This window comes from Oxyura jamaicensis, chromosome 10, assembly GCF_011077185.1.
Source record: "Oxyura jamaicensis isolate SHBP4307 breed ruddy duck chromosome 10, BPBGC_Ojam_1.0, whole genome shotgun sequence".
NCBI lineage: Eukaryota > Metazoa > Chordata > Aves > Anseriformes > Anatidae > Oxyura > Oxyura jamaicensis.
The window spans coordinates 11,741,644-11,768,914 of record NC_048902.1 but is presented as its reverse complement, the minus strand read 5'-3'; the positions used below and the strand labels follow the sequence as shown (position 1 = coordinate 11,768,914).

General features: G+C 39.4%; 2 protein-coding genes across 3 annotated transcripts; both read left to right on the top strand.

Moving 5' to 3' along the window:
* The first annotated feature begins 6 nt into the window (after nucleotides 1-6).
* BTBD1 (BTB domain containing 1) lies at nucleotides 7-14,293 on the top strand. 2 transcript variants are annotated; one of them, XM_035335742.1, is made up of 9 exons: nucleotides 7-196; nucleotides 254-402; nucleotides 6,475-6,631; nucleotides 7,212-7,317; nucleotides 8,609-8,806; nucleotides 9,078-9,270; nucleotides 9,873-9,960; nucleotides 13,013-13,159; nucleotides 13,351-14,293. In XM_035335742.1, the coding sequence occupies exons 2-9, from the start codon at nucleotides 320-322 to the stop codon at nucleotides 13,507-13,509; spliced, it is 1,131 nt and encodes a 376-aa protein (XP_035191633.1). In that variant the 5' UTR covers nucleotides 7-196; nucleotides 254-319; the 3' UTR covers nucleotides 13,510-14,293. The 2 variants fall into 2 exon arrangements, with proteins under 2 accessions (XP_035191633.1, XP_035191632.1); XM_035335741.1 differs by having other exon boundaries at nucleotides 7-402.
* Nucleotides 14,294-14,509: 216 nt separating this feature from the next.
* Nucleotides 14,510-19,062, top strand: C10H15orf40 (chromosome 10 C15orf40 homolog). Its single transcript, XM_035335743.1, has 4 exons — nucleotides 14,510-14,659; nucleotides 14,727-14,850; nucleotides 16,057-16,184; nucleotides 18,189-19,062. The coding sequence occupies exons 1-4, from the start codon at nucleotides 14,585-14,587 to the stop codon at nucleotides 18,279-18,281; spliced, it is 420 nt and encodes a 139-aa protein (XP_035191634.1). The 5' UTR covers nucleotides 14,510-14,584; the 3' UTR covers nucleotides 18,282-19,062.
* The last annotated feature ends 8,209 nt before the right edge of the window (nucleotides 19,063-27,271 follow it).

The window sequence follows — 27,271 nt, the reverse complement described above, 5'->3', positions numbered from 1 at the left end:
TCCCGCCGCTCCTGGTGCCGCTGCGGCCCCCTCCGCCGCCCCCGCCGTCCCCCCGGCCGCCCCCGAGAGCGGCGCGGTGCTGCAGCGGGAGCCGCTGTACAACTGGCAGGCCACCAAGGGCTCGCTGCGGGAGCGCTTCGCCTTCCTCTTCTCCAACGAGCTGCTGAGCGACGTGCACTTCGTGGTGGGCAAGGGCGGCCCCCGCGGGGCCTCGGGGGGCGGTGGCGGCGGCGGCGGGGGGGCGCCTCCCGGGCCCGGCCAGCAACGCATCCCCGCCCACCGCTTCGTCCTGGCGGCCGGCAGCGCCGTCTTCGACGCGATGTTCAACGGCGGCATGGCCACCACCTCGGCCGAGATCGAGCTGCCCGACGTGGAGCCCGCCGCCTTCCTGGCGCTGCTCAGGTCGGGACGGGGGTGCTGCGGGGCAGGGGGGGGGCGTGAGGTGTGGGTGTGAGGTGGGTGTCCCCACGCACGGCGGCTTCCCCCCGCCAGCTCCGTCCCCTCAGCCTCGTGAGCCGCCGGGGGGCGGTTCCCCCCAGCTCCGTCCCGTTTGCCCCCCACCGCCGAGATGCCGAGGGGCTGCCCGGGCAGCCGGGGGCTGCACACAAGGTCACAGCGCCCTACTCTATGCCTCTTCCCTCCGCATCCCTTCCCCAGCAGAGGTGGCCTGGTTTTTGGTTCGGTGGCCCCGCAGGATGGGACGGGGTGGGGGCTGATTTGGCTTTTTGGTTTCGTCTCTTAATGAAGGTGATGGGAATTGGTGCTTCAGCAATCCCTGAGTGTCGCAACCGCCCATCCACCTACTGATGGCTGAGAAGGAACTGAGGCTGTACTGAGCTTTTAATTTCATTTGATAATTTACTTTGACGACTTACTCATTTTGCAGTTCTCTTTTCCAGCAGTGGTAGTGAGCTGTGTCCGTTTACCAGAGAAATGTCTATTGCACTCACACATTTCAGATACTTTGGGTGGAGAGGGAGCACGCAGCAGCATGCAGTTAGCTAACTGAGCTTACATGCAAACCACCCAGGGGAGACCATGAGTGCACTGGTGGGGAAAAAGTATGTAAAATGGGCTACTGATGTCAAACACCTGCTTAACCCTACATTTTTTTTTTCCAAGAAACTCCTCTGCTAGGCATAACCTCTATAAAACATATTAAACAGGTATCTGTAATGAACATTTTGAAAACAAATATTATCAGTGCCTGGAAAGGAATCCGTAGTGTCTCAGAGCTTTCTGTAATGCGGTAAGGGCCCCAATCTTAACAATTTATTTTTGTTTTGAGGCCGAGAAGAATCAGGTAGTCCTTTTAGTAATCATGGAAATGGGAGTTACAGCAACTGATTTTGCTTTAAAAAGTACACAGCAGCAACTTCTCTGTGTTGCTCTTTAGGAAATAAACTGTATTTTCTGGTTTCTCAGCAAAGAGGGAGTGGCAAAAATGTAAGGTGAGGTGCTTGTGTAGCATGGTGGGAAGTGTCTTTCAAGCAAAAATTGTTACAAAGGTTAATAGCAAATGAATGAGACGTGTGTCTGTATACAGATGTGGAAAAGCCACCAGACAGTGAGAAGTGGTTATAATGAGAGAAGTTTGTTTGGATTAAATACACAAATGCAAAAGCAGGAGGGTGAGAAGGGTAGTGTTTGAAAATTGTAGAAGTAAGCAAAGCAAACAAAAGCCACCTTGTGTCTGTAGAGCTGCTGGTACGTAAGGGCCAGGGCACTTGCATAAGTAAATTGGTTATACCTGTATCTGGTCGAAATATCACCAGACTGAACTGAAGTGTTTCAGGTTTGATGTATGTATGAAATAGTTGGCAGCTTTTTAGAACTTTCTCCTATATTATAGATACATATTCAGAGTGAACTCGTTCCAACCACAAGGCCTCAAAAGAGTTCTGTGTTGTTATTTTTCTGTCACTACCTCCCTAGGTCAGGAGCAGGTAATCTGCACGCCTGCTGCCTGCCTTGGATGTGGTAGCTCCCTCTTCAGAATCAAACCCTGATAATGGAATAAATATAAATTGCAACGCCTTGTTAGAAACATATCTAAGGTGAATTTCTTCAGTACAGACTAGTACTAGACTTCTTCCATGCTCCTATACACAGTTTTTAAGGTACCTAAACTATAAGACAGCCTGTTTGTTTTTTTCATGAATTGCACCTTGTGTTGTTGGCCTCTTATCTGTCATTAGTAAATTGGTCAGGTAATGATGGTTGTATTTTATAGGACCCTTCTTTAATCTTTGCAAAGACCAATTTGAAGTGTAATGGCTAGGAACATTCCACAGCTAATTTCTGTTTTTATTTACGTATGTCTTTTGTTCTATCTGTAGTTGATATGTTTCTTAAGGATTTACTGCTTGAAGTGTCTTGTAGTTTAAAGCCAAAGGAAGAGATGTTTGTGATGAAAAAAAGTTCAGATTCTCTTAAATTGATTTCATGTCCAATGAGATGGAGTGGTGTCTCCCTGTCCCATGATGTAAATGTTCCTCGGTGTTAGTGTTGTGTTACAAAATAGATTGTAGATTGAATTAGATTTATGGGGAAGAAAAAGGGAGCTAGATACTGAACATTTTAAACATCAGATAGTCACAAAGGTAATGTGACATCTCTCTCTTTCAATTTTTCTTTTGGGTATATTCATATCCTATTTTAAATTGGCTACAATTGCTTCTATTTGATGATCAGCCTCTAAAATACTGAATTTTTAGAGTTAAGTCATTTTAAAATAATGAATCTTTAACTGATAGTACTGCTTAATTTCAGTAATAAATTCCAGGGTTTCTTTTTCTTTTTTTTCCTTCCCCTTGAGAAATGTAGGTAGTTCTCCTTGTCTGTTGGCTAAAATCTTGACTGTAAAGATGGCAAAAAGGGAGACTGAGAACTGGCTGGGCAAGGAGCGAGAACATTCATAGAAAATAATTGGCTGAGCTCAAAGACGTAGAAATGACTGGTGTGTGTTTTGGCTTGCCACCCAGTATTGCTTTTGCCTGAAGAGTTTTCAGATGTGAGCCAGAGAAGCTTTTTTAAAGCAGCTGACTACTTCAGTAATTTGTCGGATAAATCCCTAAGAAGTGAAGTAATGTGAGAGTCCCAAAGTCTTGAATCTGCTTTCTCTAATTCACAAGTAATAAACTATTTTCTTTATGTTTCAAACTGCACAAATTGAATTGCAGTGGTCCAGGATGTTGAAGTGCACTCGTACTAGGCCTCTGTGGTTTAGAGTTTGGTTTGTAGTCAGATTATTTTGTTTGTTTCCATTCATATACATTTTGAAATAATTTAATTTGTTCTTTGGTCACAGTATGAAGGAAAGTGACAACATGGCACAAATTTAGCAGTCCATTTTCCAAATGTGTTTGCAGAGGACTTTGGCAAGCAGTAAACGGAGGATTAATCATGATCAACTGGAAGAAGACTCCTGTGTTTTTTAGAGTGGTGAAAATACTTCACCTGTTGGGAAGATGTTTGGGACTAGGAGATAAAGAAGTGCTAACCTGAGAGTAAAGAAGCCATGTAAAAATTGAATGCTTAGGCAAAATGAATGATGAAGTGGTCACTTGGAAAAAAATTGTTTGTTCAAGTCACTAAAAGTGGTCTATGCACCCATCTGCCATCCTGGATGGCAATACAACTGGTCAGTATCTGAAGTTCAGGTTATTTTCTGTAAGTCTCGAGAGGAGGGAGGAGGATAAGTGATCATGAGCCCTACTGGGTTGCATGGAGGCAGAGCAGTGGTATGAACACAAAGGAGTGCTAGTTCAGGCGTGCCACAAGTGGGAGAGGCAGCACAGAGACAGAGTTCCTGGCACAGGAGCAGAGGGATTTTTAGAGAGAAGACACACCTAGAGTTCCTCTTTTATGAGTAGGTGAATGCATCGTGACCATCCATCTGCATGCTGAAGGGAAACAGGATTATACAACATCCTAGAACAACGCAGTGTATTACAATTTTTGCAGTGCTTACAGCTACCTTTTAGCTTTGCAAATTCATACTTTTCAGTACTTGCAAAAGACTACTGGTTGGTTTTGAAAATACTGACGTTGTCAAAAACATGGAATATTGAACAAACACACCTGACTATGTGACATTCTTAATATACTTGGATACTCCTTATCAGGAGTTTACTCAGTTTAAAAGTATGTAACTGTATCACATGTCCTGTTACTATGCGTTGTTACGCCCTTCCCTGGTGCATCATGAGGTCTAGGTGATGGACTTGATGCTGGGTAACTTTCAGTTGTCAGAGCTTTAATCGCTTAAGTCCCATCACTTTTGTCACTGACACACGTGCAGCTGGGGAATGTCTCTTAATGTATCTCCACAGAGCCTTCATGGAATGAAAAAGCATCCTGCAGCTAACAGAAGTCATATGAATGAAAAAAACTTGGGTGCACATTCATTGTTGCCACATTTAATTTTGGCCATGTAATTGTTTTTTGATCATATGGGGGAAAAAAACCACCTGCAAAACTGAGAAAAGAAACATCAGAGAAAAGTGGAGTTTGGAACTGCACCCTGATTCTTATAAAGTGTACAAAGTGATCCAATCTGTTCGTTGGCCACAGGTTGGACACACTATGGAATAAAATCAAAGTTGTGTGCCAAAAACAACTTGGTGATTTTTTTTTGGGGGGGTAGGATTTAGTAAAACTTTGTAGTGTGTGTGTGTGTGGTAATGGTGCTCTTTATCAGCCTCTTAATTTTTGACTCTTATGTGATCTTTGCCTCCAAGCTCTCTAAAATCATACAAGGAATTTTAGGACATTTTAAAATGAACTGTTAAAAATGTTAAAGCCAAAATCATAATGTGCTATTCCGTGCTTTCATGAGCTAATTGTCAGTCTGGTATACAGAACTGCATGTTGAAAACCCTACCTACTAGATCTTAGTTTCTTAAATTTGTCGGTGATTGTGGCTGGCAAGTCATCCTGTCATTTTCATCAGCAAATAGTTTATAGCTTTCATAAATCAGTTCTAAATGAACTGTATGAAACGTTTACTAACAAGGTCAGCGTTCAGTTAAACTCTTTTCTAAAAGTTTTGATGTAAATTCAGCTTAAAGAGTTGATTTGGAGCCTCATTCAGATTTCCTAAGTTATGTGGAAGTTGGCCATTTGAATGGATTAGAGTACTGTAATGATACTTACATACCTGTAAGCGGCAGTGAATTCAGTTGAAGGGTATTATAAACATTCATACTGATACACAACTAAATAGTTAGCAATTACTAAGAATTAGGGTTTTCTAAGGAAAATAAGAAATATAAACAGTGAAGAATTGTATCTGAAACCTTTATTCAATTTTTTCATTACTTAGGTCTCCCAATGTTGCAAGCAAGTCTGAGTCTGTTCCTTTCACAAGTTTCTTCTGTTAAACATTTAAAGTGATTATTACTGTTACATTAAAAACCCTTCTAAACGTGCCTTCCTTCTCAATGTGTTGTTTGGCATTCATTTCCAGGAGGTCCAAACAAAAAATACGAAGAAGCTTAAAAGGCTTGTCCGTCCTTGTGTGATTCCTGCGTTTGTAAATGTGCCCTGGTTTATTATATTTAATCAGCTGTGTGTGCTGGGGGGGGTGGACCACGACGATGACATGTTTGTGTAGTACAGATGTATTTCTGTAAATGACAGAATAATCTTGATTATTATCTGAAAACCTGGTGAAATAACAATAAGATTATCTTCAATGTCATCTGAAAGAAAAGTTATTTTTAAAAAGTCATCTTTTCCATGCAGAACCTCAAAATAAATCTTCTCTGTTTTCAAGTAACAGCTGCTCAGGAAAGAGATTTTTTTTTCCTGGTTTTGGTGGAGACTTGTATGGTTTGGTTCACTGCTTTCTGCTAAAATCTCAAGCAATCATAAAACCTCAAGCAGTGGAGAGAAGCCAGGGTTTTTTCCTATGTCAGTCTGCAGCAGGAATAGAGTCAAGGTCATCTGCGAGAATATTACTCGCTTTCGTCTCCTCTGAATGCTGGAGAATGGTGACTGTCACACAAGATGTTATCACAGCAGAAGTCCTTGACACTCTTCTCCTTATTGTGAAGAAGCTAGTATGCACTTTCAGTAAATTAAAATCAGTAATGCAGCCATAGAGGGTTGGGTATTGATATTTAGGAATACAGCTTTTAGTAGTGAATCAAAAGAGCATGCATTAATACGCTAAGTAATTCTGCAGCTCAGCTGTTGTTTACAGTTTGGTAGCTATGTATAACTAGTACAGCCAGATCAGTCGTAGAGAGTAATGTGTATTTAAAACAAATGTATGCCATTAGGTTAATGTAATAGTCTTTCTTTAACCCTTTAGTTAGTTTATTAATTTGTAAAAATGCAACACGGAGAACTGTTACATGTTTGCAGTGCAAATCTTTTACCTGCATTCTAAATGTAAAGAGATTATGTTGCGCTTGACGGCATTTCAAGATACGTTTTTATTATATCTATCTGTGTATTGATTTCTAGGTTTCTTTATTCAGATGAAGTTCAAATTGGTCCAGAAACAGTCATGACTACTCTTTACACTGCTAAGAAGTATGCAGTCCCAGCCCTGGAAGCACATTGTGTGGATTTTCTGACGAAGCACCTCCGAGCAGATAATGCCTTTATGCTGCTTACTCAGGTAGGTAAATTTAAGTTTAGTTTTGATTTATTATGAAAATTGGTATTTGGATGGGAATAACTAAGTAATATTACTTCACAGGGGAGTTGCCATCACATCATTTAATTTATGTCTGAAAATGCCTTGTTGCTTTGTTAGCATTTTTACAGACTTGTCTTGGCTTTTATTGGTAATGTAGAAGATTTTTTTTTTTTTAATACACAGTGTACTGGGACATTTCAGATGAGACCTGTATATTCTACAGTATATTTACGTGAATATCCTAGTTATTTTTTTGTTTGTCTTTATAAGATAGTTCATATCACTATAGTAGATATGATATGTACTTTTTACAGTTACATTTCCAAAACTAAAATTATAAGCATGAAGGAAACCTTGTATGCAGTGAATTCTCCTCAATTATATTCTCCTTTGAGAATGTAAGTGCTCTAGAAGATATAAACACCAGACAGACAAATCAGCCTATTTTAATTTAGACCTACATTGAGTTAAAAAATACTTGCTTCTTAGAATTAGCGATTTAACAGCTTGATGCTTGCAACAGCGCAGTAACCAAAGCTATACTACTTTACTTTCTCAGGCTCGTTTGTTTGACGAACCTCAGCTTGCTAGTCTTTGTCTCGACACAATAGACAAAAGTACCATGGATGCAATAAGTGCAGAAGGCTTTACCGATATTGATATAGGTAAGTTCCTTCTTGTGTCCTAAGTGTTAAACTTCCAAAGGGCACCATAGTGTTTTGTTGCTGTGTGATACTTCTCTCTTCAAGGTTGCACGAATCAGGTACAACGTGTAGAATTTTTTTTTTCTTTATTTGTTTTTTAAATATAAACTGGGTTAGAATTCTGCTGGTAATTCTGCTTTCTATACTTTTTCCTTTACAAAAAGCCAGCAATTGTATATTTGGTTACTTAAACTTGATTGTTACTATATATGTCTAAGATTCTACTCCAGACCAGATTGTATCCTAAACTCAGATTGAAGAAAGGTATTCCAGCTGCTTAACGAAAGTCATTGTTAACTTGTGTTCAGTGGGTTTAGACCCAGACTGAAAGTTAATAATACTATGTAATAAACTCTTGATAAATCTCAATCTGTTTTGACTTGTGACTTTTCTGTGACAGCAAACATGCCTCACTCAAATTCAGGGCATGTAAAAAAATCCTGAAGACTGAAGAAGACAGAAGATTCAGAATGTGAAAAAAACACTTTTTTTTTTTTTTTATGGCTCATCTTCTATGTTAAACTGAGAGTTGAGCAAACTAAACCTTAAATAATCAGTAGAGACTTCTTGCATATGCTCTTTCTAAAATGTCAGAACATGTAAGAAATGCATTTTACAAAAGCAAATTTTCCTGTGAGAGTAGCTTGCCTGACATCCTGTGTTCCACCTTAAAACTTTGTGGGAGGCAAATGCGTCAATGTTTAAGATCATTTTCATGTACATTTAAACTGGTTTTGTGTGCACTGCTGCTTCTTGTGTCTATAGTTGGTCGAGATTGGCAGGTTGATAATCGGCTGAGAACATGACGGTGTTGTCATGAATAACTGGAGTGGTATTGTACATTCACCACTGTACTTGACCACTGCCAGCTTTGATCTTGCCATAGCCATGGAAATTCTTCAGGGTATTTATTGGTTGTCACTACATAGATTATATAGCATATTATACCTATATATCCCATATATAGGACCTATAGTATATAGATTATATATAGTCACACTCTTAGGAATCAAGAAGAAAGTTTATATTCTATCTTCATGGCAGGAAGAAGAAGGTTTTTATTATTTTTTTATTTTTTAGCTAGGACACCTGTACACTATTGGGAGACTTCTTCAGTCCTAAGACACATTGTGTGGTATTATAAAATTCTGAGCGTTTTTTTTTTTAATGTTTTAAGCTTGTTTAAATCGTGTAGAATTGTTTTGGATTAATACTGACTCAAATCTGTTAATATTTTTTTCACATAACACAGACACATTGTGTGCAGTTCTAGAAAGAGATACCCTTAGTATTCGAGAAAGTAGACTTTTTGGAGCTGTTGTTCGTTGGGCAGAAGCTGAATGTCAAAGACAACAACTGCCTGTGACATTTGGAAACAAACAGAAAGTCCTTGGAAGAGCTCTTTCCTTAATTCGTTTTCCATTAATGACTATTGAAGAGTTTGCAGCAGGTGAGTTCTGGGGTTCTTTGTCTTACTAGTTCTGCACAATAGTTCTGCAATGCTCATCTGTGAGTGCTGAGATCCTTAACACTCTATCCTGTTATTATTAATATTGTATTAATAGACATTGTGATGCAGTCTTAATGAAAGCAGAACATCCTGTAGAATATGGTCTGGCCATTGGAAAACGTTGCCATCCTTGGTGTGCAAATATATGTGGTTTAAATATTATAGTTGGATTAAGTCTTAGAATTATCTTGGAAGTTTTTTCTTTTCATAGGCCCTGCTCAGTCTGGAATCTTGTCAGATCGGGAAGTAGTAAATCTCTTTCTGCATTTTACTGTCAATCCTAAGCCAAAAGTAGATTATATTGACCGACCCAGATGTTGTCTGAGAGGAAAAGAATGCAGCATTAACAGGTTCCAGCAAGTGGAGAGTCGCTGGGGCTACAGTGGAACAAGTGATCGGATTAGGTATGGCTTTGGAAACTATTTGAAGGGGAGACAGAGAAGTGCATGAAGAAAGGCAGTAATATCTCTTATTCAACTTCCAATATTTGGCATAAGATACAGTAACAGACTAGCTGGTTCTGTTTGGGCACATCTAATCTTCTCCTTTTTTAAAGTAACTTCGGCTGTTGCACTGATGAAATATAAAGTAGCAAAGAACAAAGTTCAAAAGGCCTGGGTACTTTCTAGAGGGGTGGGGTATTTGCTGCATATCCAGTTTTAAAATACAAAGGATTTTGAATATCACTGAAATAAAAACAGATCAAGAATCTGGTCATTTTTTATTTAGTAATCTTAAATATTAAAATAAAATAAAATAAAAAAGCCTCAGTGGATTCATAAAGCTTTATGCAATAAAACTGATTAAAAAACAAAACAAAACACTTTTATTTATTTTTACTATTGAAATCTAAATAGAAAACACTATTGAAAAATATTAATGTAATGTCATTTTCAGTTTGGTTTTGCACTCTTCAATGGGATTCTTTTTCTTCCTTGACTGGGAAGAAGGTAAAACACACCCATCACAATTGTTTAAATTCCTTTATTGGCTTGTGTTTTACTAGGTTCACAGTTAACAGAAGAATTTCTATAGTGGGATTTGGATTATATGGATCTATTCACGGACCTACAGACTATCAAGTCAATATACAGGTACAGTATATTCTGTTTAAATAGGCTTATGCAGAAACTATGCTTAATACAGAAGGTTTGGTGTATAGCTAAATAGGATAGTCTGAGAGGCATGGAATCTAAGCTGTATTTTATCCCCAACAGTGTCATAAGCAGATGACTAGGGAAAAGTAAGTACAACACAGAACTTTTCTTCCTATCCACTCTAGTCTCCCATCCTTTGATTGTTTTCAGAACAGGCTTTTCCTGAGACTGATTTGGTCTCTCTGTTTGGTAACTTCCAGGGAATCTTGCTTCAGAACACTTGTCCATTGTAACCTTGAATTCCTGTAAGCTTTCTGCAAAGGAATTTCACAGCTTTATAATGCGTTCAGTTGTGCACTCTGTCCTTTTAATAAAGTTTCTAGTTAAGCTTAGTTTTATATATCTCTTTTATGTTTTAATGTGTCAGTTTGAACTTTTCTATTTTAATTAATGTTTCTATAGGATGCCCTTTTTGTTTGTTTACAGCAATAGCCCCGTGCTGTTTAGTCATGCCAGCTTTTTTCCCTTTTCTCAAGCCTTTCTAATAGGTGATGTGTGCTAGTACTGTACTGAGGATTGTGGTGTCTTTTAGTAGTATGCTACTTAAAAGGATTTGATTTTCTTAATTGCTTATTTTAGCTTATTTTGAACAAGCTTCCTCATTTTTCTTTTTGACGTTCAGCACAGCTGTGGTGGATTTACTTCTGTTGTTCATGTATGAACGCTGACTCTAAGTATATTACAGACACTGTTACACAGTGTTTCCATTATGAAATTTTGAATCTGATCCTGCTAATCACTCAGTACCAAATCAAGGGTTGCGTTTCTTCCTACTGAGCAATTGGTTAGCAATCTCATGAAATGGTCAGTGATAGCATCTAAAAATGTCACCCCTGCTTCATGTCCTGATATGACACTTGCCCAGTCTGTGAGGATAACTGAAGACACCACTAAAATTGTATTTCCTGCTCCTGTAGCCTGTCTGATCTCTCTTAGCATGTGTGGTCAGGATTGTCTTCTAGTAATATTGATCCATCACTGTATCTTTCCCTTTTTAAGTATGGTATTTCAGTCCATTTGAATTCTCTTACTGAGTTTAGTTTTGATTTGTTTCTAAGCTTTCTAGCGAGGTATTAACGTTCTGTGGCTGACACAGTTACTCTGTGCTGTGTATTTCATAACCTGCTATTACAGCATCACATTGATTTACTAGGTGTGTGGAATGTTTTGTGAAAGAATCCATGACTTCATTTGGGGACAGATGTCCTCATTTTATTTGTACACTTCTAGCATGTGTTGGAAATGCTGTTCCAGTTCTTTTCTTGGCATCCTATTTAAAGGGCAGTTTATTTGTCTTCTGTTTCCTATTTGATGATTCCTGTTCTCTGACCATTGTGTACTTAAGTATAGGAATTTTGTGTCTGTCTTTTACAGGGAAAAAAAATATCTTTCCTTTTATGATGTTCCAAAGAGAGTGTATCTGGGTTGAGGTTTTGAAGGAATTTATTGTCTTTTCCACATTCCTCAGTTTAAAAACTTACTTGCAAATCCCTTGATTTGAAATGTTATCAATTTGTTTTCCTCAAACTATACATCTGTGTAAATGAGTAGTATAGTGCACTCGGGTGGATCTTTAGAACAAAAGATTTAGCTGCTAGTCATCAGTACCACACTATACTTACTGGGGGATTTTTACTTTTCATTAACCATTGTTTGATTCTCTTAGACTAAATTCCTGTCAGCAGATGAAAGCCTTTTGTGTGGTCCCTCAATATATTTGCTGGATTTATTTCATGTGAAAAGAATTTAGTTCTTGCAAGGCAAACCAAAGCATGTTATGTAGGAATGATCAAGAGACTCACTTGAGAAACACATTCCTGATCCAAACTGACAGGCTAATGCACCTTTATGGTTCAGATGAAGGCCACCCATCCTCTACAGATTTTCTTTACTCTGAAACTGTCTCCAGTTCCTGATGAATAGGAAACTATGTCCTTACAGACAGCCATTTAAGTTGTGTCTGCACCTTTCATTTTGAATGCATACAATACTGGCAGAGCTTCAGAAAAAAAATATTTTTTTTATACTTGCCTTAAAGTAGTAGTAATGTATATTGCAAATACATCACTTATGTTAAAGGGGCATATGCCTTCAGCATTAGAATTGTTAGTATTTATTTTGATTGTGGCTGCAAAAAATACTTGAAGCCCTGTTTGAGGCAAAGTATTCTCTCACTGGTGCAGTAATAAAATTATATAGCAATTTAATAATATTAAAATCGTTAGGGTTGTTGTTAGTGGAGCAATCATGAGCAGTATTTATGTTCCTCTAAAGCTGTGGTATCCTACTTCTGCAGGAGATGTTCAGCAGCATGGATCAGAAATTGCTATCCAAAATGAGAAGTATATCTGCTATTTCTGACATATCAGCTAAAAATTCCTATTTGCCACTAAAACTGAAGGCAAAAGAAATATGTGGTCTGAGTGTAATTTTTCTACTGAATATGGAATAGAAATAAATTGTATAAAACATTGAAGCACAAGTTTTTGTTTTCTTCTAAAAATATACCATTGACTGTTTACGTTATCTGTAAAAACTTGTTTTCTAAGTGAACCACAGCCTGTGAAGCATGTGGGTTCAGCCTCTTGTGCTTCCCTCATGGGGGCTGTGTAGGTGTACAAAAATCAGCAAATCTAAGTATAGGATCATACATAGTTTATTAAGGTCAAAGCTGAAGGTTTGAGCTATTCTTCATCTCCTCTCAGGCAAAGCCTATAACCTGGTTGGAACAGCGCTGTGGGCTGAGTTTAGCGCACAGATTGGACAGCCTGTGTAAAAATGCAAAAGCCATGGTTCACCACACTGCTGGGTCAGCCCTCCCAGTATTGTTAGGAAATTGCACCTATCTCAGTTCTGAGACTGGACTATTGTTGCAATTAAACTGGGTGGAGTAGGCAAGTGTTTCACTGGTAATACTCTAATGTGTGTACAGTAAGAATCTTTCTCAAGCTCATAAATCTAAAGATACGGTTTTTGTGTCTTTATGCAGATAATTGATTATGAGAAGAATCAAACACTGGGACAAAATGATACTGGATTTAGTTGCGACGGAACTGCCAGTACATTCAGAGTCATGTTCAAAGAACCTATAGAGATTCTGCCAACGGTTTGCTACACTGCTTGTGCAACGTTAAAAGTAAGAACAGTATAGAAGAAAAAGCTGTTTTGAGCCAAGGGTTTGTCTTTTGTCTTCTTTCTGATGGGAAAGTGTCTAAATACAGATTTCTTTATTTTTAACTGTTAATTAAGTAGTGTTTGAACTTCAAAACTTTATGGGTCTTGCTACACGTTTTCATTCAGTTGCTAATGTCTTCTGGTGTTTTTCAGGGTCCTGATTCCCACTATGGAACAAAAGGATTGAAGAAGGTGATCCACGAATCTCCTACTGCTAGCAAAACATGCTTTGTCTTTTATAGTTCGCCGGGTAACAACAATGGGACATCAATAGAAGATGGACAGATACCAGAAATAATATTTTATACATAATTTCACATGATCGTCTTGGATGTATCAGTGTATCATTGGACTTTAGCTCACTGTTGGTGGCAGTAAGACAATTCTGTGAAATGACATGAATGTGTTAAAACAAAACTAACTTGTTTGAGAGGTACCAGGAAAGCTATTTTCTCTGCGTCATTGTTAGCAGAATGTAACTTAGCTTTTCCTCTTAATGAAGCATCAAGTGGCATAAGTACTCTGTATATTGAAAAGATTGTTTTAAATAGTATGTTGTGATTAATGGCTTTATATTTTGAACCCTTTATTTCTCACGTAGTAGAATTCATTTCTTGAACTGGAAAATCTGTACTAGTTATGAACTTCACATGTACGTTTTCCCCAACTTGTCCTAAAAAGTAACTCTGCTGCTCTACTACCAGCTTGCACTTCTCTCCAAAGTAACCTTGGAATGACCCTAAGGACATGAATTACTGCTATGTATGTATATTATTTTGTTTTGGAAGTCCATCAGCAAAGCTGGATTCGTACTGCTATCATCTAGACTCCTTGGATGAGCCATGGAGAATTAATGGACTTAACACTCCAGACAGCAGCTGCAGCAAAGAAAGACGAAGTCCAATTCTCCAATAAATGGATCTTTCCGGAATCTCTTAATTTAGAAGGGCTGTTTTGGAACACAGGTTATGGACATAGCCACTGTATATACATATGTGCCTATAAGAAAATGTATAATGTGAAAATGGGAATACAGGACTTGTAATGATGCTATTTTGACTGGATAACCTGATACTAAAAAATTAGTATGAACTAAGGGCGATGTGTGTGCCACTCATTCTCCTGCCTATGGTAATCAGATGCAGTCGGTGTAGTTTTACACTTTTTCCCGTACAGAACTCTGTACCCTTTCTGACGGTGTACTAGAGCACTGCTTGGAGAACGACTTGGGGGCGAGAAGGGGGGGGACGGGACGGGACCCCCCCAGCCACCCCCAGCCCTGGAGACTTTCCTGGGACTTTCATGGTGGGGCCAGGCCCGCCGGGGGCGGGGCCTGCGGGGCCGGGGGCGGGGCCGGGCGCTGTTGGCGGAAGGGCAGCGCGGAGTCATGCCGGGCCCCAGCGGCTTCCGCCCGGTGCTGGCGGCGGCGGTACGGCGGCTTGGCGGGGCCATGCCCGGGAAGGTGCGTGCGGGGCGGCGGGGCCGGGCCGGGCCGGTGGCCGCGCTGACGGCGCGTTTCTCTCTTTCAGAGCCGAGGAGCCGCGAAGGAGCCCGCGGGGCCGGTGCTGGCCGCGGGGCCGGTGGTGGCGGCCGAGGGCGGCGTGAGGGTGACGGTTCGCGCCAAGCCCGGCGCGCGCTGCAGCGCCGTCACAGGTGGGCTGCGGGCGGGCGGGGCGGGCTCGGCAGGGGGAGCCCGAGGGGCTCCGTGGGCCCCGGCGGCCGGGGCGGCGGCAGCGTCCCTCAGGCGGTGTGTCACCGTCAGCCTGCGGCTGGGGGACAGGGGAACGGGCAGGAGGGGCCCTCGGCCCCCCAGGCAGCCCCGAGTTCGTGCTGTGAATCCCCAACACACCTCTGTTTTATTTGATTTGTGAAAGAAGGGGCGGCAAACCAGATGGTCTCGAAGGGCTCTTCCCGCCTCAATGCTTCTGTGCTTTCCTTCAAACACACGGGCGCAGCGCTTCGGTTTTACGCCTGCTGCTTGATCCTAAGGGCCTGTGGTGTTTTCCTCTTGCTATAACAGTTTGAGCTCACGAAATGTGTGCCCTCGCTACAAGTCTGGGTGCTCTGGACAAACTAGAGCGGGTTTTTACATTGATAGGTGCGCGCCTGACGCAGGGGCCTGTTCCTGGCTGGGTTCCTTCCCTCTCCGAGAAGAGCGATGCTGAAGTCTTTTTCCATCCATTTCAACAAGGATTAAAGCTAAAAGCAGTTTTAGGCCATAATAGTTATGGTTTAAAAACATATAAATCTAAAAGCTGAAACAGTAGAAGCGAACGTGAACATGAGTATCATGTTTCAGTCACTACATCCAAGAAACACTGATCTGTTGGGTGAGTTTTACTTGTGGTCAGTAAAATCTGAGCACACATTAGCATGCTTAGATGTGCTGCCGATTGAGCCAAAAGAAGCGTGATGATAGCAAAGATCTCAGGGCCAGCCAATTGGCCATGCTTTTTTTGTGTGCGTACTGGGGGTAATACGGTTTGTGTTATGCTGCACAGTACCAAGCTGGCGTATGCCAGCAGCAGAATGGGCAATACAGAGAGAACATTACCACAGCGCCCCGACTGCTAGAGTATAAAAGCCGATAATTCATAGCTGCCCACTGGCACGGGTCTAAAGGCTTTGCTGTTCTTTGTGCTGGAAAGTTATCGTTGTTCGTACTGACTAACAGTTCAGGGAATTTGTGAAGTATAAAAAGACTGAGTTACCTGCTGATCTAGGAGTTACCTCCTGAGCTAGGAGGTCATTTGGTTGTAAACTGAAATGCTTTTGAAAGCATAGGCGTTCATTTTTAGGAAATGATAACCAGAAGTTTTGAATATTCAGAGCATAAACTCTTTAAAATATCTGTTCCAGATGTGACAGCTGAGGCAGTAGGTGTAGCTATTGCTGCACCGCCGTCAGAAGGGGAGGCAAATGCAGAGCTGTGCCGTTACCTCTCTAAGGTGCTAGAAGTGAAGAAGAGTGAAGTTATTTTAGAAAAGGTACTTTTTTTTTTTTTTTCTTTATTTCAGTCTTCCCTTACTGCACTTTAAATTCAATATTCTGAATTGTTATTCACTGAGTTAGTCACTGGAGATACTCTCCAAGTTCAGTCCAAAAGACATTTGAAAAGTGTTTGAGTTAATGGAATGATTCATTGAGGAAAAACCTAATATAAGAAGAACCACAGCTTGAGTACATAGTCAGAATACTTCTTGTCATGATATATTTTCAAAAATGTATGCAGTTCATGTTTACTGTGACCCTTGAAGATTCTTCTGTTTTCATTTCAAATTCAATACACATAGTTTGTGCTTTGCAGAAAAATGTGCATTTTATTCATAACTTTGCATTCATTTTTTGAAGGTACTTCTGTATTTGAGTAATTTGTAAACACATCCATTCAATGTGGGTCTTAACAGTTTCTTTGTACTAGTAGAACTTGTATGTGTTGACTTGGCAAGTGGAAACTGTATTATTCATTGCACTGAATAAATAATTTGTCTTATTAATGCATTGAACTCATATGTCAGTCTTTCCAACCATGTTAATGTACAGTTTGTGTGAGAGCAAAATGAAAAACTGTGCTTTTTATGTTTCTGTGCTTGTTTAATGTATTTGTAGAAGTCTGTTGAAAGATAGTGGTAAATGGAATACAATTAATGAATTGAGCACAGCTTTGATTAAAGGTAGAGATGCTAAGGCTTGGTTCTTGTTTTCTTGACTCCTGGGCAAACTCCTTAATTCAATCAACATTTTACAATAACACCCTCCTGTCTTAAAGAGACATTTAGGTTTAACTAGATTATTCTCATAAGTGCTAAGCAGAGTTGAGCATAAAAGGGGCCAGTGTTATCCGACCTTCTTGACTCAGTTGATCTGACCCACACTGTCCAAATAATTGCATGCTAGTGTTGTTTTTCACAAACCACTGTTTGTTCTCAGTGAAGCACTATGGTAAAGTCAGTTTTTTATCTGTGACTTAGATTTCCCATCCTGATCTGCTGGGTGTACACATTGAGTGATTTTTGTACTATTTGCTTTCTCTTATGTGCTACTTGTTTTATGATAAGTGATAACAGTACCAAAACTAATCCAAGTGGGAAACAATCCAGTATAAAATAGGGCTTTGGAAATATGGTAATATTTCTACCCAAGGGGCTTGATTTTCATCATCAGCTGGCTAGTCTGCTTCAAAAATCTATTTTTAATTTTAAAATTCATGCCATATTTCTGTATAGCACTGTTAAGACCTTATTCAAGATGTCCTTTTGGATCTTCAAAGATTTTTGTCAGGCCTCAGATTAAAGTACAACATATTTGTTTCTCATGTTTCTACTGAATACAGGCAAAGTTGTAGCTTCAGGCAAAATTGAATGAAATTGCAAATTTGCCAGTTCCTCTGTAAAATAGCAATTTTGTCAGTAATACAAAAACAAGTCAACAATATTTAAAATAACTGCCATACGAATCTGAATAGCTTAGAGGTTATGTACAATGCAATCTATTCTCATTTTATTGCTATTATCAACCTGAGAATTCAGCTTAAGAGTAACTAATACTTTGTGGAAGACAGTGTTGAAGGAAGATTTAAAAGTCTACGTCTATCAACTATATACAGTAACTTTTAAAAAAATAAAATGCAAATGCAGTTGCAGTCTTACTTCTAGATGATACAGCTGAATTTTGGAAACTTACCATTCCTTACTTTTTATTCTAGCTTATTAAAAGGGCATAAATTCAGGGTATGCTCTGAAAGCTGTATCCAATTTTAAAACCAGAGTAGATGAGGCATTGCTTTCCACTTTTAAAATAACTACAAAGGACACTGATGAACCATGTCTTACTGCTGTTATTTCTGTGTACCTACACTCTAAGAATTATTTTTCAGCAATAGCTGTATAATTTTTCAATACCTGATGTACTGGCATCACAATGAGCTTTTTGGCAATGTGTGTTTGGTGGTGATTCTCTGCAAGATAATTTTTTGTGTGTGTCTGAACCAGGGTGGTAAATCCCGTGATAAAGTGGTGAAGATTTTGGTATCGGTGACACCAGATGAGATATTAGAAAAACTGAAAAAAGAAGCTTCCACTTGACCTAAAACAAGAGCAGCAAATGGAACAATGTAATGCGTCTTGGTAAATGGACGGATGGTTTTTCTTATGTAAATCTAGTCCTTTTGAGAATTTGGATAATGACTAGGAGAAGATACTCTCCTCTGTCGTTCCCCCTCCAGCCCGCCCCCCTTGTCAATATAGCTGCTGTATAGTTGAAGCATTTGTGTGTATGTTTGCTTAGAAAAACTTTACTGAGGCTCTGTATTGGCTTCTGTTATTGCCACAGGCTTTTTCCCCTCTGGAGAGTTTCCTGTCAGTAAGATTTGTCATCTTTCATGGTCTCTAAAAAGTTGTTTAGGAAAAATGTTTCTGAATGCAACAAACTTTGGTTCACCAAGCAAAAGGCTTGGAGTGATAGGCTTCAAAGGCATTGGGACAATGTGAAAAGAAATGTGGTGCAAAGTGATAAATCAATCTGGACAGTGAAGACCTAGAAGAGTATTCTCTTTGATATCTAGTGGCGGGTATAGGGTGCAGTTCTACACTACGTTCACATTTGTACATCTAATACAAATGTATCTGAAGCCAATATACTCTTCTTGATCGTCACGCAGGCAAGCTAAAAACAGAATCAACAAAATAACTGAAGCAAAACCTGAAGTTTGTAGCGCTGACCCCAAACCCAGTAATTGCATTCCTAGTGTCGCTTTGTGATAGCCTGCAATTGGTTACCTGAAAATCAGAGATACAATGATTGAAGCTTTGCCAAATGTATGTCAAGTGTAATGACTGTTTTTAATAAAAAGGGTAAAAAATATTATCAAACTTTGCTTGGTGTTTATATTTTTAACAGAAGCATGGTTTTCTAGATGCCACATACTAGATTGTTACCTTTAAACAGGACTTTTTTGTGATCGTTCCTTGGTTTAAAAATGCTTAGTATCTCAACCCATGGAAAATCAAGCAGAGTCAGAATTCGAGCAGGCAGAACTGAACAAGAAATCTGAAACAAAATGGGCAACTACACCCTAGTCTTAAGGGTAATAAGATTATTTGGCTTTTCTTTTTAGCATTCTTCAGAGGCCAGAGTAAGATTTAACTATTTCCCAAAAATGTTTGTGATATCATATGTCTCTGGTAGGAATTTGGTTCTTCATCTGAGTCACTACTAATGTCTGAATTTCTTATCTTTACTATGTTTGTCATGTTTTACAAGTACTTATGTTTACATATGTATATATACTTAATGCCTAAAGTAAAAAAAAAAAAAGTTATGGATGCAAAAGTTAGGGTTAAAGTCCTTTACGAGTGTCACATGGTGCAGACTTTATAGCTCACAAATCATTTTTTCATTATCAAAAATCTAATTTTATCAAATTCTTTCTTATTCCTGATATCCTAAATATTGCAACAATTTAGACTTCAAGGTGACCCGTTTTCACAGATTTTACGAAAACGTTATGCTGTAGTTTGGACAGTGTTTAGGGAACTAAGTCTAAGTTGTGACCGGTATTTGCTTGTTTTGTATCCAGACTCCCTGTGTTCTCAGGCTTGTGGCCAGCTACACGTTGCCTCACTCATCTTCCCTTACCACTTTCAGCCCATATGGGCCAGTTTCGGTTTACTGGTCTGTCAGCTCTGGTTTGTAGCTCCTTGGCGTTGCATCTGTTCTTGCCCAGCAGAGGGGTACCATGTCCTGCAGAAGAATTAAGGCAGAACAAGCAAAAAATAAGTGTTCATGTTTAGTTGGTTATTGGGTTTGTTTCTGTTGTTTGTTTGTTTGTTTTTGTCTTATTCCCCAAGTTTCTGTTTATTGTAACTGGGAAACAGCAATCCAAAGATTGAGGAAGCCTGCTTTAATCAGCTGTATGAGATGGATGCTGCAACAGGCATTACAAATAATTCCCAGGAAGCTGATACTATGTGTGACATGGCATATATCCTATCCTATGTTGAAATAATGTATTGCACTTTACCAGGACTTCAGACCCTGACTGAGGTAGGAGGTGGGTAGGCAGGTGCAGTCTCTGAGGTACATTAGTCTTTGGTGATGATTGTCTACAAAAGTGACCAATTTAATCTTTCAGTTCCCTCTATGTCTTGTCATTGTGTTCTGCTTAATCTCTTTGCCAGCTTCTGCTTCAGAGATTTTACCTTTCCCAAACTCCTTCAGCTAACATTCGGCATCTTTTCTTCCGAAGCACTGAAAGTATGAGGACAAAGAGGGTGCTGTCAGTGGATCATGCTGCCATTTTTTATGTGATCTGAGCCAGGCACAGTCACATTCATCACTCTTGTCAATCAGAAGATGAGTCCTATTCAGCTAGGAAGTTATTAGTCCTTGGGCAGACAGCCACTGTGCCCTATTGCACTTCTGCTTCCTGTCGCATTTGTGAGTGTGTTGGGGCCCATGTATAATGCTGGTTTTGTTCTTAGCCAAGCCAACTACTTTTTCTTTTGTCTGGTTTGTAAAACAGCACTTGACACTCACTTCAGTTTGTCCTGTTCAGTCATTATAGGTATGTTTTCAAGAGTTACTGCAGTTATATTTTTTAGCATTGCTTCTCAGGAAGCAAAAATATTATTGGTGGCCTATATTCAAGCCCTAGCTTCTGTTGCTCAAGGCATTAACTAGTTGAGACCTCAGTGCAGATGTGAAAAAACAATGGCAATGGAAGCAGATAAGTGGAAATTCAGTTATCCTGGTAGCGGTGCTTTGTCTTACTTGAGATTGACCCAGTGGATTAGCGAGCAGTGTGGGAAATGAAGTCTTTACATGCTGGAAACAGAGAATTTGTTTGATATCAGTAACCAAAATTATTTCAGAGGGTATTGATGTTTTCATGTACTCTCCCGATTATATCTATAATATAATATATCTATAGTAGTCACTGATATATTTATTCCTGTGATGTGCCTGGGAGGCAGAAAGGTATTGATGATGTATGGCGCAGTGAGGTAAGTGGCTTGCATGACCAAACAAGATGTCAGTGTCAAAAGTGTGATTTAGGCCTAGCTCCTTGCCATCAACTCTCTTCATGAACACAATGAAATATCTTCCATTCTACTTAGAAAATTATGGTAGTAAATATTCCCTAACTTTTCAGTAGAATATGTTTTTAATAAAGCAGTAGCTCCTTTAACTTGATGGTCCCCATCTAACTATTCTATGTGCATAAGAACATCTTTTTTTCTTTAGCAATGTGACTTGAAATCCTACTATTTACTCAAGCTCAGTGCTCTTTTCCTAATGCATTGTCTGACCAATTTCAGTAAGATCTGTGTAATGGTGATTTAATATCTTAGTGGTTATAGACGTGGGCAGGCAGTGTATTTTTTATATAATTGAGTTATTTCAACATTAGCAAAATAAAAGTTAACTGAATATATTCTATGTCAAGTAGTCTTATGGCATAGAATATTCTTTCTCTTTCTTCCATTCAGTTAATGGTTATTTTCTAAAATCCAACTTTGAAAGTAGGTATAGGTTTCATTGCAGCACTCTAATATGCTAATTAAGGATATTTAATTATACCCTCTGAAACTGGCCTCTTTGCTCTTTTCGTTTCAATCCACTCCATTTATCATCAGCAGCACATCCCCATCTCTGCTTTTATTCCCATGTGTTTCTAAATCCCCATTTCTTCCTGTATCATCAGTCTAAATAATCCTGTGTAATTGACAACTTTGTCAATAACTGGCAGTGGCAATTTACCAGAAGGCACCATTTAATATCTTCCTTCCTTCAGCCTGCAGGAAGATAGATACACCTGCTCTTTCTCCTCATTACTTCACATTTCTCTCTCAGTATTTCCCATCTCATACTGTTTATTTGCATATGTAAACGTGAACCAGCTGAATCCCTTTTTTTTTTTTTTCCTCCCCTGAATTCCAGCCTGCTGTATTCCTGTCTTAAGGTTTTTAGCCTTTATCACAGGAGGATGATTCACTGCCATGTTAGCTAGTGTGAAAATGTGCTCCCCTGGCTCCTTCTGGGAACACAGTGCTGTACCTACCTGCATGTAAAGCCTATCTCCGTTATTATTCTCTGCCCCGAGTGCAGCAGCCTTTCTAAAGTGCTGTTAATGTAACCAAGGTACAATAAACAGTCAAAAAGCTGCTGAAGAAATGAAATATTTGCCTGAAAGGAGGAGTCTGCTGCTTCTCTAAGGTACTGGAATTCATTTCTTCCTAGTCCTTTATGTACAGCTTTCCAAGTAATTGTTAGTAAGCCATGAAGAATTTTGCTTTCCTCTATAAATACTGCATTTATTAGTGTTTTTATTTATTTATTTATTTATTGTCTTGAAAGCTAGAGTGACAGAGTAGTCTACCATACCATCTTACTGCAGCTCGAGGCTCAGGTTCTGGAATGTCGTTTAAATAACGTTTTGAGTTTCTGAGTTTAAAGACACAGGGAAAAGGAAATGTATTCAGTATTGCTATAGCAGTTGGTCATTATCGATACTGTTCGCTGTAAAGCGAACAGTTGACCGTGAACTTAGGGAGAAAAGAGTGTTGAAATGAGCTCAAAGCTTCATGTTGTGCTGCTCAGATAAAGCAGCCTGCCTTTAGAGAATAACTGGAGATACGAATTGTAATTCTGGGACAATTGTCATTAAGCTGCCTTTTTCCTATTACCCAGCATGTGCGTGGTGCTCTTGGGAAGGGCTGCAGCATGTTGTTCCTTTGGCCAGCTGTTGTTGCTGCAGTGTCTTGCAAAGCAGGATGCAATAAGGCATAATTTAATGGGAAAAAAAAAAAAATCAGGACCTTCAAAACATGTTAGGACCTCCATAATGCCCATCTGTCTGAAAGGGGCATTGGCAAGTAGAATTTTATAAGTTTTATAAAATTAGACATTTCTACAGAAGTTTTTTTTTTTTTTTTTCTCTCTTCCAATAGATTGTCTTAAAATCTACAAAGTTTATTGCTTCTTTTCTGATGCTCAGAAGGTCTGTGGGGTAAACTTGGTAGCAGTATGACCAGCCTTGCTCAAGCAGCTGCCTGCCTCCCATCCGTTGAGTCCACATGCCCTCTTGCTGCCCTCTCACGTTCGCTGCTGCTGCTGCTTCACGTAAGTGCCCTCTAGCAGGACCAGCCTCTCTGGGGTTGTTTCTGCTCTTTATTTGTTGCATCAGCATTGTTGCTGACACTTACCTCCTTAGCTGCTACAGTCTTTTGTTTTTTCTTCGTTTCTTGGGCTTGACAGCACTTTGAGATGCATTCATTGTGGAAGGGGAAAAAAGCCCTAGCGATGTAATCTTTGCGATCAGAGGGCAAACCTGTCCCTTCTAGTGAAGCCCTGTAGCAGCTCTGTGTAGCCTCTTGGCATTTGCCCTTTAATAAAATGTCTCCTTTTGTCTTCAGTAAATCTGACAGCAATCAGCTAGCACGTATTTGAGGTCATGTTCGTGCTATGAGGAAAGATTGCTATTAGCTATTAAGATGCGCTTATGAACAGAGAATTTTCTTAAGTATTTCAGCTGATTCTTTGCTGCCTTTTGACAGCAAAAATGCAATCTGTTCCTAATAAACCTGCTAGGTTCATGAGAGTTTTTTTTTTTTTTTCTTTTTGTTTGAAAATCCTGATTAAGCTCATCAATGTCTGAATATCAGTGTTAATACATAGAGGGGACCAGCGAGGCAAATTGTACTTGACTAATTTTACTTAATGAGGACATCTGATTCTGCTCAGTCACTTCCTCACTGAGTTCAGGTTCAGCTACCAAAGCAGACCCAAGAGCTTTTTGGTCAAATATTTTTAAAAGATGATCAGCTTATGACGATATTCTCAGACTGTCAGCCTTCTTTTTGCTGTGATTGCTGTCTCTTATCGGCTAGAATATTTTTTTAAAATAAAGTCTTTATTTAATGAAGCACCAGGTGATATTTCTGGGAAGGGATAATTGTGAAATTAGAGCAGCTGAAAACACTAATTTGACAACAGCTGTCATTAAGTTGTGGATGTGTAGCAAGACTAGTCTTCCAAATGTCTGGGTGTGTGAAAGTAGAGAAGGTGTAATATTTAATTAAATTTTTTTTTTTTTTTTTTTTTTAGTAGTCTATGAAGTATATAAGCCTACATAAACCCTAAATCTGCAAAAAAAAAAAGGAAAGTAAAGCTGTCCATGGAGGTGTAGGCATACATGTTGTGCACTTAGGGAAACAAGACCAGAAGAACATGCAATGCCAGAGCTTGCTATAAGCCTTTCTGCCAGCATTATTGGGGTTGCCATCACACATGTGAATTTGAAAGTATTTTTTCTTTAATCTTCTGGAAGATAAACTTCCACAAGAAATGGATTTTTTTGCACCACTGCTTATATCACAAGGCTGTTAAGAAAAGTTCCATTAAAGATGTGCTTTATGAAGAATATTTAACAACCTTATATAGAAAACCTTTGGTCTCAGCTGCGTATGATTTCTGCTCATTTAGTGGACCTACTCGGTCTTTTACCTGGGAAATAATGTAGTGAAGTGCTTCAACTTTTACATGCCTGGGATTACAAATTTAAATAAACGTTGTTAGTTCATTTTCAGATCTTAGCTATTTCCATGCTGTGTTCTAGGCTTTGTCCCACAGGTGTCCGTGGGGAGGTACCTTGATTAGGCCCTGAAGAAACAGTACCTGTTTGCTTGATTCCTGGGGTTGAGTAATGGGCAAACTTCTCAAATCAGAAAACAAAGAAGAGAAAACATGGTAGGGAGGGGAGAACAGAGAATAATTTACATTATTCAAAGGTTATTTATTGAACTAATAGCAATTTTTTTGGCTTGTTGGAAGTATTTGCTGCATGTCCTAAGCTCTACTGGAGAAAAGCATGCACAGAATAAATGTGATGGGCTCCAGATGTTTTATAGCATCTGCTCTGCTGTGTAGCACTCAATTCAAAATGGGAAAATACTGTCACAAGAGTAATACCTTCCTTGTCATGTTTTCAAAGACCGTAAATCTAATAATTTGCAACATAATTTGCCCCATCTTTCACAGTTATTTGTTTACTTAGAATCTATGAATCTAGGTGGGAAAAGGCTATTGCCTATGGCCCTTTTAGTGTGAAATGTGAGCCCTTAAATGCCAAACTGAATTTTTTCAGGAAGGATTCATCTTCTAAAATCATAGATCCATATCCACATGTAATATAGAAAGAGCATCTACTGGTGCTATTGTTATTTAGAGATGTGTTTGAGTTAAAATACAAATTTAGATGGAAAAGTCTGTGTGCTGATTATAACTAGTTCATCTGTTCTGCCTTCTCATCTCATTTAAGTAAATTGATTCTACAAAGGCAGCTACAGTCTGGCAGTATTTTTTCGTTTTGGTGACTGAACTATTATCCTTCTCAGCAAGTCGGGACTAACAATTTGTAATTACTCTGAGAGGCTGGCACATCCCCACGACACCGGAGTCAGCCAACTGCAACTCCTGGGGTCTTAGCTCATCGGCAGAGCTTCCTCCAAAGTAAAGCAAAGGCTCCCACAGGTTTTTGTCATGCTAAATTGGCAGCCCTGCGAGCCAGCCTCCAGCCTCTTGCGGTGGGAGGAGCTGGTGCCAGAAGAGCTCGTTCAGGTTAGTGGCTACGGCGCGAGTTTGCTCTGCAGGGGGATGATAACTGTGGACTGTCTTTAAAATTGCTTCCAGATGAGACACTCCTTTCTTTTTCTCTGTCAGGAAAGCGTTAAGGCTTAATTCGAAGAGAAATTTGAACTCAGAGAAATTCATAGCAATCATCAAGACTGAATTTTAGACCTAGCGCCTCTGCTGTATTAATTTCCCCTGTTGAAAGAGAACAAATACCAAAAGGGGAACATGTCAAGGTTTAAGTGAAATCACTTAAGAATGGTGAAATCAGGTCTTCTGATTAACTGGCTCATTCAACAGTGTAGTACATGAGAGGGTGAATCAAGCACTTGTTTTCTTTTGCTTTACTGCCCGTGAACAGCGTCAGGCAGAAGTGACACCCATCTTTGCCTCTTCCACATTGAAAAGCTTTCTTCACAAAGGAGCCTTTGGTCTTCTGCTACATGCCTGTTCAGTTTTAGAGGATAAATACAGCCCATAGTTTTAAAGGGTAAATAAATCTGTGATGACTTAGTTGCAACAAAAAAGCATGACTGACAGCAGGTTTGGCAGCAGACAATAAGCTATCAAGACTGTTGTGAACCTAGAACTGGCAGCAGGGGAGAGCCAGATGTATTTCAGCATTGTAAAGAAGAACATGTACTAAACAGTAAGATGTGAGCCAATTTTAGAGGCTAGGACTGCTGATTATCTTTTTGTCCAGTTTCATGAGGGACAGAATCTTTTCCAAAGAAGAATGTCAGGCCTCTAAAGACAAGAGCATGTAATCTAGGTATAGCAACCTCTGTGTTTTGTCCTTTTCCCCTAATCCTTTCTTATTTGTAATTCACATGGATTAGATGCAGGTTCTTGGAGATGCACATTCCTCTTTTCCTTGGGTAAAGCTCAAGTCTCTAATTGCCACTGTAATACAAATAATAATAAGAGCATAATCAAGGTTGTATTTGTTTTGTGGTTATTCTGAACGCTAGAGGCTTACAGTAATTATAATACCATTAAATAGTAATGACAAAAGTAAGAAAGTAGATAATGAGACTCCTTGAAGGAGATGAAATGTTGCTCAGTTTTCTTCAGTAAGCCAGGCACTGCATTCCTGTGTATGTCTTTTATGGCAAAAAGACCATCCTGAAATAATTTCCCAAATGCTGAGGCATAGATCAACCCCTGTGTGTTAAGGACAAAGTATGCCATATAAAATACAAGTTTATGTGGGAGAAATTGAGCAGGAATCAGCTCAGTCTCAAAATTAGTTTTCCGTGATTTTTGGAAGTGCATTGCATCCCACTGCATTTAGTAGTCAGAAGTACTTCATTTAGTGCACAGAGGCAGGAATGTAACTATGAAGATAGAAAGCCTTCTGTATACTTTTCACCATGGCATCTGATTGCTTTATGAATTTGTGCAGCCAAGGGTATGACTCTATTTAAAAATGTTGCAGAGTGTA

Excerpts from the sequence above, each read along its gene's own strand:
- C10H15orf40 (XM_035335743.1), top strand. The coding sequence starts at position 14,585 with ATGCCGGGCCCCAGCGGCTTCCGCCCGGTGCTGGCGGCGGCGGTACGG. Across the intron at positions 14,660-14,726 it reads GCGGGGCCATGCCCGGGAAG|AGCCGAGGAGCCGCGAAGGA; the intron begins GTGCGTGCGGGG and ends TCTCTCTTTCAG. Across the intron at positions 14,851-16,056 it reads GCGCTGCAGCGCCGTCACAG|ATGTGACAGCTGAGGCAGTA; the intron begins GTGGGCTGCGGG and ends TATCTGTTCCAG.
- BTBD1 (XM_035335742.1), top strand. The coding sequence starts at position 320 with ATGTTCAACGGCGGCATGGCCACCACCTCGGCCGAGATCGAGCTGCCC. Across the intron at positions 403-6,474 it reads GCCTTCCTGGCGCTGCTCAG|GTTTCTTTATTCAGATGAAG; the intron begins GTCGGGACGGGG and ends ATTGATTTCTAG. Across the intron at positions 9,961-13,012 it reads ACTATCAAGTCAATATACAG|ATAATTGATTATGAGAAGAA; the intron begins GTACAGTATATT and ends GTCTTTATGCAG.